Source organism: Chenopodium quinoa, unplaced genomic scaffold, assembly GCF_001683475.1.
Source record: "Chenopodium quinoa cultivar QQ74 unplaced genomic scaffold, ASM168347v1, whole genome shotgun sequence".
NCBI lineage: Eukaryota > Viridiplantae > Streptophyta > Magnoliopsida > Caryophyllales > Amaranthaceae > Chenopodium > Chenopodium quinoa.
Window position 1 is genome coordinate 135,730 of NW_018743712.1, and position 14,202 is coordinate 149,931.

The window sequence follows — 14,202 nt, forward strand, 5'->3', positions numbered from 1 at the left end:
TTGTGCAGTTCCACCGGTATAATTACAATAGAGAAAGGCTGTTTTATCCTGGGGAACATCCGGTTTAGTACGAACTGTTTGCACATTTTCAGGGCAGTGCCGTGAATGTTCTAAAGAAAGCGACATAGTCCGCGACTCAGTCTAATTTTCGGTAACTTTGTTCTTACTGTTTTTGTTCCCGCAGTTCCGTTTATAACAGAGCGTATGGAGGGATCAACAGTGTTTAAGAGCCATGACACCAGCATAGAGTTCACAGCAATCCAATCATCCAATTTCGCATGGTCCGTTGGTTTGGGTACGAAACCATCAATAAAACCAAACTTACGTTTGGCCCTCAATGAAATGGACACGGCTCGTGCCCACTCGTCATAGTTGTCGTCTTTGAGTTGAACAGGGGTAATAATATTTCCAGGGGCATCACTGGAGCCCAAATAATACACTAGATCAACAACCGGTTTGTCATCGGTGGAAGATGATGGCGTGGTCATTGAAAAAGAGCAGGCAGTGAAAGAAAAAAAATAAAATAAAAATATTTATGTGAAACCTGGCTGTGATACCATGCTAAGTTGATATGAAGATCAACAATTTTGATATTCTGTCTTTCTTAACCTTGAAAACATCAGAGTACAAGAATATATATAGCAGAGACTCCTTGTTCAACAAGGACAAGGATAACTCACTATCTTATCACCAAATAATCTATCTTAAACTAGGATAATCCCACAATAATAGAGATAGAATAATATCACAAGATAATTATCTAAAGATAATATCCCAATATTTATCTTATTTGGTTAAAGTTTGATGATATGGTACTCTGTAATATTTAAAACATGAAATCGAATCTTGTTTACATTTTTTTTTAGTGACTTTCTGATCAAAAGATATAATCCTTTCTATAGACTTCGCGGAACAAACTTTGTATGTCCTTTTTATAGACTTTACGGAACAAACTTTGTATTTCCTTTATATAGAATTCGCGGAACAAACTTTGTATAGAGAATCTAAGCTTTGACCAATGTATTGATCGATTTAGATGAAATGATGGTCTTGAGATTCAAAGAAGATCATGTCTAATTGGACTACTTAGAAATTTGAACTTTGACCAATAGAAAATAAGAGCAAAAAATGTGGCTGCTGGGATTCGAGCCCAGGTCTCCACGGCCACAACGTGGAATTCTAACCACTAAACTACAGCCACTGTGATGAACATAAACCGCATATATATTACATTTTGAAATTAAACATAACAAGTGAGACATTCAAACAACAAGCTGTCTAATGTCCATCACATTATGCATTCTATTCCTGTTCAATTATACTTGTACTATTTTGTGTACCAAATTATGTTTTAGTTCATCCTAAAGAAATGGATTATTTTCTGGATATACTTAACTAACTTAAGGTACTATTTTTTTTTTTTTCTATCACCGTAATTATACCCTTGTATGTATAGGTAATAATTTCAAAGAAAAACATGATAGTTTGTTAAAATACGTCATTAGTGAAAGATAAATCGAATTTAAACAAATTTTAGCAAGGTTTCTTGTATAGAACCCTAAATTAAATGTAAAATTTCGAACTACTGTAGCCCCTTTTTAAATTTAAGGACAAAGGAAGTATTGGTGACTAGACCAATTTATCTATTCTATGCGTATTATCTTAGACTGCTCATTTTCTTGCACCTTTCCGATTCTATCAGGCAATTTGCAACTGTACTCCCATGGTATTCATTAGATGCAGTATAAGATTAAGATTAAAGAAGCTTCAATCTTCATCTAGTCTAAAATTTCTTTGAGAAACACTTCAGTAGATATACAGTCCCTTAGGCCAGTTAATAAATTAACATTAAGATTTTCTGATCATGAATAAATTATGGTGATCTAGTCTAGTTAAAACATTATAACTTGCCAGTCTGCAATATGACTTCATCATCTACCGTCCCAGAAAAATTAACCAAAACCGTCACAAAGCAGAAAACGAATCTGCATGCATTGGGCAACCATTGTGTATTTGTGTATATGAAGACTAAATAAAGTATCAGAAGAGGCGTTAGGGTGATTCCATGATGGCCAGAACTGGTAGCTATTCGTTTGCTCCTTGTGCAGGCTCACGTTTGTGTGCATGCCAAGCATGGGGGTATATGGAAAAGAAACCTTCTGTCGATTATGCTAAACCACCTTAGCTGCGTTAGTTGGTTCATTGATCAAGGCTAAGAGGCTTTATCTAACTCTAAAGTTCAACTGCTAAAAATACATCAAAACTGACAAAAATGAGAGCGATACATCTCTAGTATATATCAATAAACTCCTGCAATATCGTCTTGTGTTATGCCACACCTATACATACACAAGCACAAAAGTTCAAAAAGCTAAGCCTCAATTACATCCAGTATTATTCTAAAATCTACAAGATCTCATCAATATAATTCTCCTATTATGATGCTAGCTCTAAACAGCTTTTGTACACCAGAAATATTCTGGGTAAATGTAGGCCAAAGAAAGAGGATGCAGCATGTGTCATCTGGGTGCGCAGCAACATCTGCGAGCTGTGGTTTTATACTTCATGTTTTAAAATGCTGATTACCTGTATATTCTCTTAATTTCTGTTTTTGTAATCTTCAAAATCAGATGCATATGCCAATATTCATTGTCAGAGACCAAGAACCTTAGGTGCTAATTGCAACAACGGCTCCAAGGAGCTTGGTGCAAATTTCCTAGCAAAGAGAAAACACAGTGTAGTATTCCTCCCATTGTATTCACAAGTCTTACTCTCCCTAACCTTCTTAAAAAACTCCACCGTGATGTCCCCTTTTCCAAAAGTAGCAGGGTGCGAACCGCCTCTTGACCAATCCACCCAAGTGATACTTCTGTTTGCCAGAAGATTTGGCGCTCGGATCGTAAGCATGGTGGGAAAATAGTGCTCATCCACATAACAATGAGGTCTACAAAACGCTTCAAACTTGGGGTGATAGATAGTGTCTTCAACTATGTTAATTGCCAGTCTTCTATCGATTTCAAACCATTGAGATCCTTTACGCCAGTCAGATAGATTAACCTCAGGGGCCATGCTCTCATTATATCGTCCCCTCCCATATGGCCCAGTGTCATCAAAGGCACCAAGAAAGCTATACTTGGATCCTGTGATGTAATTCACAGTTGTGCTAAAATTGTAGATTGGAATGCAAGATTCAGAAAGAAGTATGAACCACTCATTTGAAAAATCAAGCAATGCATTGGCAAGGAGCCTTCTTTCGGCATCACACATGCTCATCCTTCCCCATTCTGCCACCTGCAAAAAAAAAAATGCAAAAGGGTGAATTAGCCATATTTCTAGTTCTAAATATTTGAGACAAGCAAAACATCAAAAAAATGAAGTACTTTATATCAGCAAGTCAGTTAGGATACAAATTACAAATTAGCTATAATTATTCACATATTATAATTCATTACAATTAACATGCTAGTGACAATACAAAACCCCTGTTAAATCCCTCCATGATCTCAACACTTGTTACCGTCAACTTTCTCATCTCCAACACAGACTTTCACATCACAAACAATCTGACCACTGAACTTGAATCCATTCATCTTCCTCAAAATCATGACTTTCACCAAAGGATGACTCCCTTTTCTATCATCACAGCCTTAGAAATTTATAATTAGCTAAAGTTTACTATCCGCCCAAGATTGCAAACTTAATGCACTGGCAGACGACATCTTGCCAAGTAATTAACATTTGAGCAAGCCTTCACAATACCCAGAAACTTCCGCGATAAATTTACAGGTCTGACCTGTAATTTGGAGTGGATGGACATCAGAGGCAAATAATCAAGTAAAAGACAAGCCTGGAGGGCTCTCAGTGAGCTTTCTAATTTAACTGAACAAAGTACAGACAAGTGAAATCAGACCAAGAATAATGCATTTACAATAGAAAAATCATGTCAATGTCTAAAAAGACACACGCATACCTAACCCCACACACAGAGGACTTCCCATCATGTTTCAAACCTACGAAATTTCACAAAAAATACTTGTCTGCCAGTCACTTCGTCGAATAAAAATATGAAGATATACATCCCCCAATAGTGACAGAAGACCCAAGAGTACTCTCAAACTGCTAAGGAGAATAAGGCCATACCCCAGATTATCACATTGTGTAAGTCATCGAAATTTTCTGAACATGTAAACCATAGTGCTCTCTAGTTGGGGAAGAACATGCATAAATTCCCAGCTAAAATGCTCAGGCTTTACAGTAGGGCTCCGACAACCATGTTAAGTTGTGCCAACATGGAATAACTCAGATGTAATGAGACTATGAGAGGAAATCTATCAGTCACGGCATGAACTTTTACCAATAATAAGGGTACATAACATCTTGAGCAGAGGACGAGAAAGTTGCAAAATAAACCCGAAACTTGTTAGCAATCGTAGACAACCAAATTTAACAAGTAATAATTTGATGGACAGGCTATGCATGACTGCCTTAACCAGTACCTGAAAGGCTGAAATCCCCAGTCACTAAGACAAAAAATTCAAAATTTAAATCCCTAGAGCCAAATAAATACAAAGTATTAGACTTTTGCACCTGACCAAAGAATCATACCCCAAAAAACCCAAAAATATTCCTCAACAACTTACTTTAAATCTTCTCTAGTATTGATGCTGACCCTCCATAACTTGCTCATACATGCCTTTTTTCCCCACACATGTATGAAACTAGTAAAAATCCAGTAATTGCACCAGAATTAACCTTGTTCCTTCAACATCAAAGGGCTCTGAATAGCCCGTCTATATAATGATCAATACTTTGGCACACAAAGCACATTAGAATTCAGCAGTCACTCCAATTGTTAATTTACTATCCAAAGTCAGTGGCCCAGTGTAAGCTCTGATGAATGCACTGAATACACAAAATGATGCAGGGAGTTTGGTTGAGAAAAGTTTAAGGCCAAAAGGTAGGTTTGACAGGTCCAATCCTTAAAAAGGATACTGGTTAATAGAATATTGGAAGAGAAATTTGAGTCCCAAAGGATAATTTTGAAAGAGATAAGGGGAGCTTTTAGGATGAAAGGGTTCAAGACGTAGACTATGTAGTTGTAAAATTACTATTAAACCCTAAAGTTACTCAAATTTAATACCTTTTACCGAAAGTCCTCAAAACCCGGCAAAAAAAATTAAGCCAACATTTTTATTGGTCATTTTACATAATTAAGTAGCTATCAACTAACTGCAATTTACCAAACACTTAACCAACAACTAGTCAAACCACCTAATGCAACTAACAGTTAGTTGCCAAACAAGGCCTTAAAGATGTGCTCACTTCGGAAAGGTGATAAGGACATGAAAATGTGTTGAAAACCTTTTTTCCACAGGGGTTCAAGTCCTCTAGGGTCTACACTACCTCTCAAAATAACCCTCACTGAAGGTCAAAAAGGATCACAAGATAAATTACAGGCTCACAAGTTATATGATGTATAAAAATATAATAGTTCCCAATTCAAAAATTTAACACAGGTAATATAAAGCTATAACCCATCCTCTAATCCATCATAAAATTCTGATTATTGATATTTCACAACACCTCAGAAAGTAGCAATGCAAGATTTCTTCAACAACATTTAAGTGACTAAATTGCCGTTAAACACTCTCTTGACCTTATAAGAATTTGAGGTATGGACTATATAAGATTGCTGCGACTCAATTTTGTTGAATCATTATACATTGAAGCTTCTACAAGCTTATAGTTACTTAATTGAATACAGTGTACAACATCTTAAATGGCGTGGTGCCTAGAGGAGTAAGAGTTACATATCATTCAATTTCTAACAACCATCAGGGGTGCAAGTAGAAACAGTCCTTGCAATCAATGCTTACTTAAAGCTACACATACCATAACATAAATATAGTATCTTACAAAAGGTCCTAACAGTGGCGGTTTTAGGACAATCAAATTCATGCAACCATATGCTGCAATTGGACAAAGACAGTTCATAGACAATTGATTGGAAAATTAATGAGATAGTAACAACATATATTAATTGCATAACACTAAGTTTACTCATTACAAAGATACTCTCTTTCCTTCTCATAACAACATAATTTGGGTTCTACCAAAAGCTGCAGAATAAGTTAAAGGCTTGATTACTGAATTTTTTTTTCTTAAAGCATGTGACACCCCTAATAGACATAGTCACACCTAAAACCTCGCAAATCGATCAGAATACCCCTAATGGCTCACATTAGTATAAGCCATATGATCAACAATGTAATAGACAAAGTGCAATAAAATTCACATTTGTGCACATATTCATCAATATAATGGAAGGCAATTACATAATTAAGCACATAAATAGCACAAAAACATAAAGATTTGAACACAAAGTAGCATACACAATCAGGCAAACAGTTTAGCAAAAAATGAATTAACAATTCAAAATGCAAACAATAAAATTGAGCACAAAGGTAGTGAGAATCATACCTTGCTAGGTATATGCTTCTTGTAAAAAACTGATGTGGGAGGAAACTCCTCATTGTAAGATGGCAACGAGTGAACATAGATCGAAAACCGCCCCTCGTGCCCCTTAAAGTACCTCTCCCAAAGAGGTGCCAATGGCAATGGTCCCTTAGACAAGAACATGAATGCAATCTTAGGATTCCTGTCAAAAGGGTATTTCCTAATCTTTGGCACCAATGTGGCTCTCCAAAAGAGCTCTTCATCACTCATTGTATGCATCAAATTAGATGGGGGTCTAATCCACTGATCTAAACCACTAGACTCACCAATACATGGCTCTAAACTAGGCTTCACAACTCCAGCAACGCTGTCGAAACTGAATCGCCTAAATGTACTAAGACTAATGAAAGAAAACAACACACATAACACCAAGAACATCAAAAATACCAACAGTAATCTCACTGATATACCCCTAGTTCTAGTTACAGGAACTGGGTCCTTCCCTTCTTCTATTGCCATTATAACCCTTGTTTATTTGCTCAAAATTTACTTAAACAACAAGATCAAAGATACCCTTTTGCCTAAAATCACTCAAAAACTCCCACACTTACCCAATTATCTCAAATTTCTGAGAAATGGGTGATGAAATTAATCAATACCCGTCACAAAATGAACCTCTGTAGCATCAAAAACGATGCCAGATCTGTAATAAAAAGAGCTGAATTTATAGTAAAATGGATTATTTAGTGGGAAATAACAAAGATTGAAACTACAAAATATCTGATTAAAAAGGTAAGAAAAATCATAAGGTGATATATGTTAATCAAAATATTGCCAAAATAAACTGATACCAAAATCAAAACATATCATACTGATTTATTTATTGGAAGGGCTAGTGGACAATAATGGGTGGTCAAAAAAGTGGGAAAATTTAATTAGAGTGAGTCAAAGAAATTTTAATAAAAAAAAAAAAAAAAAAAAAAAAAACAAAAACAAAAACAAAAAAAAAAAGTTGAAGAAAAAAATTGGGGAAGTTTTGAAATTAGGGAAATAAAGAAAGATGGAAAGAGAAAGAAAAGAAAATCTGGGATGGGGGGAAATATAGGAGGATACTCGTAAGAGGATTTTATGTTGGGATTTTCCAGGTTTTTGGAGTATGTCTTTCGTATCACGCAGTAGTCGCCTTTGTCGGAGGCACTTTTTTGTCAAAAAATTAAACTTGGAATTTCCCTAATGATTGCCAAGTAATTAGGATAATTAGCGTAGGTCCAAAATGTTCATCACTCATCAAAATTTTTACTCCTTCCGTTTCTTAATAAAATTAAACGAAATTTGTATTTATACTCTATAATATGCATGTATAATTGTGAATGTTATAAAATGTTACTTTATTTTATTAAACGACATATTTGCAACATTGGTTTTTGCAAATCATTATTTTCGAATATTCTCAACACCTTCTATTTGGTCCAGCCTATTATTTCCTTTTCCCATTTACGCAGTTACGTCACTTGCAAAGTTGCGGTTGTTCTTTTTTTTTCCCACCAACAATTATAATTACCACAATTAACTCTACTTGTCCTTTAGGTTATTAATTTATACTTCGCATAAAGTATCCAAAATCCTTTCTAAATTACATGAAAACCTAAGTATTTGTACTATTTAGGAATGGAGAGTAGCTTAAATATGAAATTATGTAATCTCTTTCTCCTTTAAAGATCGCTTTACTTGACTTTATATAATTTTCAAGACAGGTTGAGATGGTAGCTGTATGACTATTATGTGTTTGAGCCTAGAGGTTATGGGTTCGAATCTAGCTCAAAGCATAATTTATTTTGTTAAATGAAGTGGCAAGCCTACGTGGGACATATGCTTTGGATAGTGACGTGGCATTGTGACATGGTGCGTATACTTTGAAGAGTAACATGTGGCACCCTTTCTTTGAAAGGAACACCTTTTAATATATAGTAAATCTCTAATTTCCATGTATAAAAGTGATAAAAAAAAAATTGATATTTAAAAAAAAAAAAACAAATTTAACAAGACCTCACATATTTATTTATACAAAGTATAAATTAGTGAAAATTTATTGTCCAAAACTTTATTTAGTTAAGCCCAAAAGGATTGTGCATATTATATGTTTATATGAGGTCAGACTCACCTCAAATTAATTTTTCACCCGATATTATATGAACTAAACTTGTTAAATCAAATTAGCCATAATATCCCTTCTTTATACACCTAATTGGATATGATTAGACTCAAATAGCATCAGGAACTTATTTTTTATAAGATAAATTGAACATATCCCAAATTACTACTTCGTATAACGTAAAAAAAAAAAAATAAAAAATAAAGCAAGGAGCTTGGTGATAAGTTGGATATAGTTAACATAAATAAGTTATTATGAGTATATTATGTTTAGGAAAGTCTTGCGCCAGAAGAATTTTTATCTTTGTGCATCAAGGAGTTCATCCGTTTGTTTATATAGAGGGGTTAGTAAGGTTTCTAGGGTAGAATTACTTAATACAAAAAAATTAGGGATTAAAAAAAAAGTGAGAATTTTATCAATGGCTTTACAGAATAACTCTGATGAAGTTGTGATCGCTTGTGATCATCACTCGGAGTGGCCGGCCGGAACACGTAAAGTAGAGGTACTTGTATGGTACGAAGAGTGGGAAAGAACGATCAAATGTCGTGACAAAGAAGATGAAAGTTGGTACGTTAAAAGAGATAAAAGATCGTTCTCATTGGGAAAGTTTAATCCGGTAGATTGCGAAGAATGCAAAGCTTGGTTATTGAATTTCCTTGAATCTTTCGTGTTTCACCCTAACCCGAATGATGTGTTACATGATCTATACAAGAAGGTTTCGAGTCTTCGATTTAAAGTAGCTATGGCACATGACGTGGAAATTTGTGGGACTAGTTACGAGATTATTAACCACATTGAGCGACATTGCATGTCACACGATAAAGAGTGGTTGATCACTTGGGTAGACTTTCGGGAACAACCACATGAGCAACATCCATCATTGCGCGCAGTGGAGATGGCTAATAAGGCCGGGAATTTGCCTAAGAAGCTTGATGGGTTTACTTGTGCTATATGTCTTGAAGGGGTTACAAACAAGGGGAAGAAGAGGAAGAGATCGAGTTATGATAATAAAGAAGTAGCGCGACAAGAAGAACAAGATTGTGTTGATGCCAAAGTATGTGACATGTCTACCAGAGTTATAAGATTGTTGTCATGCCATCATATGTTCCATAAATCTTGCATGGATAGATGGGTAAAGGATGGTCGTCGTTATACTTGTCCACTTTGCCGAGTACAGTTGCTGAAAAGATCAAGGTGTTGTTCTCAATGGGGTCTTGCTAAGAATAGGGCTTTGGATCATTCCAAGGCCATTAAGGTCGACATTGATCAATTATATATGTAGTGAGGTGTTTAGTGTTAATCCGGATCATGTAACCTATGGAATGTATAACCTTTGGTTTTTTCTAATATTTTTTATTCATGTAATCAAAATTACAAGATTTTAATCTTGTTTACCATATGTGTAAAAACATTTTCATTTCAATAATGTATAATATGATCTGAAGCTTTTCAAGAATTTCAACTATGCCGTAGGTTTAAGGGTCTAACTACTCAACAAATTTTTTGGTGGTGATTTGTTTTGGTCACTAGTTTTGTGACATTTGTTTTTTCCTTAAGGCAAATATAAAATAAGTTGCATTTTAGAATTTGGAGGGCAATTAGTCATTTGTTGGACCAAAAATCAGGTCCATAATATTAAAAGGCATGAATCAATTATCAACTGTTGCAGCAATTTCTTGATTGTAACCTGTTCTTTGAGCTAATAAACCAATCGCTTTAACCAGATGAGAGTTTTATTTACTACAGAAGAAACTTTCTGCATCTATTAACCAGTATTTATAATAAAATCTTGGAAACAAAATTATTTTGAGATGAAACACATTTAATTCTGCGAGAGGCTTGAGAAGACAGTCATTCAACTGACTGTCCGGGCATGACAAATACAAATATAAGAGGGCAAGGAAACAACAGAATTAGGAGTTGAACACATCATTTCACAAAGCATCAAAGTAGCCAGCCAAAGAGCCTTCAAGAAACTTGGTGAAATACACGTTTTGATAACCAACAAACGAAAAGTAGTTTGTCAAGCAGTAAGCTGTGCTACATTTACACTAGCATAGACATTCAAGTATGGAATTCATAGTTCTAAGCAGTTTTAATGTACTGGTTAAGTTCACACTTCATTTGTCAGTGGCTGATTCTCAAGAACTGTGCATGTAAACACCACCCTCCCTATTACCACCTTCTCTGCTTCATGTCTTCATTACATCGAAACGTGATTGCAGGTTACTGACAGAAGTTGGCATTTTCTTCTTTTCATCATAATCAGCCCAGTCCCCGTCCGACAGGTCCACATTTTCGAAAACAGTACCAGCAGTCTGCACATAAAAGATTAAACTTATATCAGGCAACAATCAGTAAAGTGTAGACGGCAAATGAAATCAAAAGAACTATCTAATAACAATGTTACTTTTCAAAAGTCTTATTCCCACAACTAATATGGATTTCTGACCCTAAGCCAACAGACAGATGTTCCTTCCATGGCTAACAGCTAGAGATGAGAATGTTTAAGCTTGCACAATCAGGTAGATTACCAAGCCCTCACTTCAAAAATAAGTAAGCTTATCATAATGTCAACTAGCATAGATGAGCATTAAGGTAAAGCAGCAAAGGGGAAGGGGTATTCATGTTGATGTGATTGGACAAATGGTGCTGGCACGAGGAAAACGCATAGGCAAAAATGTCATGCCCACGGACACCATCATCACATGAAGAGATAATATGGGAACTTAAACCGATGAATCTAGCAAATTTCAATACACAAATTACACAAGAGAGACTTACAGTTACAATTTTCCACTGATCACCACCAAAGGAGTAGTCCACTGGCTCCAAACCCCGGCAGTCAAAGCTCATCAAAGGGACAAACTTTCCTGCTTCACAGTCATCACCTGTTAGATAGCGGCCAGATTTTGGTATCATTGTAATAGTACCCTCCCTGCCACAGAACTTGCACTGAAATAATGAAAGGGTGACTGATTAGCAACAAGCCAAAAACACAATGTAACTATCACCATTACCAATGTAAGAAAATCCAAAATTTAGAAGGCAATAACACACAAAAAGCAACAGAATTTTAATAGCTGGAATGGAACAAAGTTAACAGCTCACAGAAAATTTACACATTGTAATGTAATTCAGGCATCAAATGTCAATTAAGTGTAAACCAGAAAAAATGCAGAAATGCAACACGTGATTCATACAGATCAAAGCATCAAACGCATTCTATAAGCTGCAGGACATTATTCAAGGCTTAGTCAATACTGATATAGCAACAACGTAAGCCATATATCACTCGAACGGGCACACTATTATTGAAAAAGATGGAATCAGTACAGCAAATGACTGAACAATAGATAAAAAAAAAAATAAAAAAAAAAAAGAATTCTAATAGCCAGAGCAGAAGTACTAGTACAACACCAATACACTATCATAAACCATTCCCCAAGTGCCAATACAAGGCCATCAATTGACATCCGGAAGAAACATATTAAACAAGTCCTAACTCCTAAGCAAATAATCCTAAGATAACAGAATTGCAGAATTTTCATACCAAACTTAAACGCTATCTCATGTTCAACAGTTCAATAAATCAGACAGGAATCAAAACAACGAGGAGAAATTTCCAGTTTGCAACCCTGGTGTTCATAATCCTTAATACATGTTCAATACTCCTGTAATGGATGAAGAAGCTTAAGGGGTATTCAACTCGCTTCTAGCAAATTGACGAAAGATCATCACTAAACATAAAAGATGAAAGTACAAAGCTCCTACGAGTTCTCAAAAACTTTAAAACACTTTCCTTCACTATAAGATACGCTAAAAATAGACTTCATAAACACTGATCATCTTACAGATAACACACATTTTTGTAACCTTCAGTAAGATAAATACAGCATATGATTCATTGATCAACACATAACTACAATCACTACAATAACCATGTAACATTTACAGTAAGATAAATGCAGCATATGATTCATTGATCAACACATAACTACAATCACTACAATAACCAAGAAATAGTCAATATAATGCTAAAACCCTCATGAAACTAAATGGCAAGAAATTAGTCCAGAAAAAGAAATAAACACTGACAAAACCAATCAATAGTGCCAAAATACTACCTCCATTCAAATATAATTGTAAAATTACTCATTCAAATTACACTTTCTACGCGACAACTAAATCTCAAATAGAAGCGAGCACAATCAAATCAGAATAGAACAACAGATTATCAGAGAGTAATAGAGATAAACCTTCTGAACAAGATTAGCCTGGCCACGACTCTTAGGGATAGGAACAACTTCTCCCAACATCACATAACTCTCCTTCTCAGTCACCTCTCCACAATTCCCACATTTCACCTGCAAAAACCCACAATCAATTTTGACTAAAAACACATTACTCAAGAAATACAAGCTTAAATAATCATTGTACACCATCTAACATACGCAATTACACAAGGAGGTGACAATCGGGTCGTTCGGATACAAACCCAACATCCATACTCGCCCGAGGCGTAATATTAAGTTCAAATTACATCAACCCCACCAATTTAACAAAACTAAAATTACATAAAAAAGCAAGAGAGAAAGAAAGAAAGACCTTGAAGTAGTAAAGGAAGTTAGGATCATCAAGGCCGCCCATTGGTTGAATGGTGGAAACATTTTCGACTTCAGCAGTGATCATGAGGTTGAAGGTCACCATTTTTGGCGTTGATTGTAAGCTTTGTTTCTCTCTCTTTCTTGCAGAAGAAGAGTCTCTCTCCTTAAATGTTTAGTTGATGATGGTGGTCAAATGGGAAATGGGAAATGGGTTGTATTTGTGATTTGGGTTGTTGTTTGGTTTAGGTCCGGATGATTCTAGTATTATGGGGCTGAATTGATATCATGTGTACAAGTATAAAATTTACCCAATCTGTGAAGCGGTTTTGATTTGTTAAGGTGTCAATTTGAGTAATTAGGTCGGTTTAGTTAAGTCGGTGCTCGAGTCTATTAAAAGTTTGAGTCAATGCTAAATGTCTAAATTACTAAGCCTATAAAAATTGAAATTTGGATCGGATTACTTTCGAGTTACGTTATATTTTGGAGTTCGAACCCCTGACAAAATTTGGGTAAGAGTTAATAATATATTTTACGGAGTAAATGATATTTTTTTAAAAATAGTTTTAAATGATATTTTAAAGCACTATATTGTCAAATTTCAATATATTGGATTAATTGTTTCAGTTATTGTTTTGAATCCTAAAATATTTGATTGCTAATTAATTGAAGCTAGTAAATTTATTTTTCCTAAACTTATTGATTGATGAATGTGTATAACTAGAATTTTTTTTTTTTTCCGTTGTTGTTTTTGTTGTAAATTTTCTTTCTTTCCTTTCTTCCAAATTTTTCTTGATATAAAATTAGAATTGGAATCTTTTTATTTTGGTAAGTCTTGTATGTGGTTTGTTGTTGTTGTTGTTTTTGTTGTAAATTTTCTTTCTTTCCTTTCTTCCAAATTTTTCTTGATATAAAATTCCAAATTTTTCTTGATATAAAATTAGAATTGGAATCTTTTTATTTTGGTAAGTCTTGTATGTGGTGTGGCCA

General features: G+C 34.9%; 2 protein-coding genes and 1 non-coding gene across 3 annotated transcripts; all 3 read right to left on the minus strand.

The window, feature by feature from the left end:
• Nucleotides 1–1,129: 1,129 nt before the first annotated feature.
• TRNAH-GUG lies at nucleotides 1,130–1,201 on the minus strand. Its single transcript has one exon. It is a non-coding gene; the product is annotated as a tRNA-His (tRNA).
• A 1,063-nt stretch (nucleotides 1,202–2,264) lies between these two features.
• On the minus strand, nucleotides 2,265–7,739 carry LOC110684541. The gene is made up of 2 exons (XM_021860988.1): nucleotides 6,481–7,739; nucleotides 2,265–3,291 (listed from the first exon to the last, which is right to left on the minus strand). The coding sequence occupies exons 1-2, from the start codon at nucleotides 6,973–6,975 to the stop codon at nucleotides 2,653–2,655; spliced, it is 1,134 nt and encodes a 377-aa protein (XP_021716680.1). The 5' UTR covers nucleotides 6,976–7,739; the 3' UTR covers nucleotides 2,265–2,652.
• A 2,770-nt stretch (nucleotides 7,740–10,509) lies between these two features.
• On the minus strand, nucleotides 10,510–13,466 carry LOC110684542 (UPF0587 protein C1orf123 homolog). The gene is made up of 4 exons (XM_021860989.1): nucleotides 13,217–13,466; nucleotides 12,868–12,975; nucleotides 11,393–11,563; nucleotides 10,510–10,926 (listed from the first exon to the last, which is right to left on the minus strand). Exons 1-4 carry the CDS (start codon nucleotides 13,316–13,318, stop codon nucleotides 10,801–10,803), a joined length of 507 nt encoding a protein of 168 aa, XP_021716681.1. The 5' UTR covers nucleotides 13,319–13,466; the 3' UTR covers nucleotides 10,510–10,800.
• Between the last annotated feature and the right edge of the window lie 736 nt (nucleotides 13,467–14,202).

What these genes read in the sequence shown, in the direction of transcription:
- LOC110684541 (XM_021860988.1), bottom strand. Translation starts at nt 6,975, where the DNA reads ATGGCAATAGAAGAAGGGAAGGACCCAGTTCCTGTAACTAGAACTAGG. An exon ending in AGAAGCATATACCTAGCAAG is followed by an intron (nt 3,292 to 6,480) that starts GTATGATTCTCA and finishes TTTTTTTTGCAG; the next exon opens with GTGGCAGAATGGGGAAGGAT.
- LOC110684542 (XM_021860989.1), bottom strand. Translation starts at nt 13,318, where the DNA reads ATGGTGACCTTCAACCTCATGATCACTGCTGAAGTCGAAAATGTTTCC. An exon ending in AGGCTAATCTTGTTCAGAAG is followed by an intron (nt 11,564 to 12,867) that starts GTTTATCTCTAT and finishes TCATTATTTCAG; the next exon opens with TGCAAGTTCTGTGGCAGGGA. An exon ending in ATCAGTGGAAAATTGTAACT is followed by an intron (nt 10,927 to 11,392) that starts GTAAGTCTCTCT and finishes TTTTATGTGCAG; the next exon opens with ACTGCTGGTACTGTTTTCGA.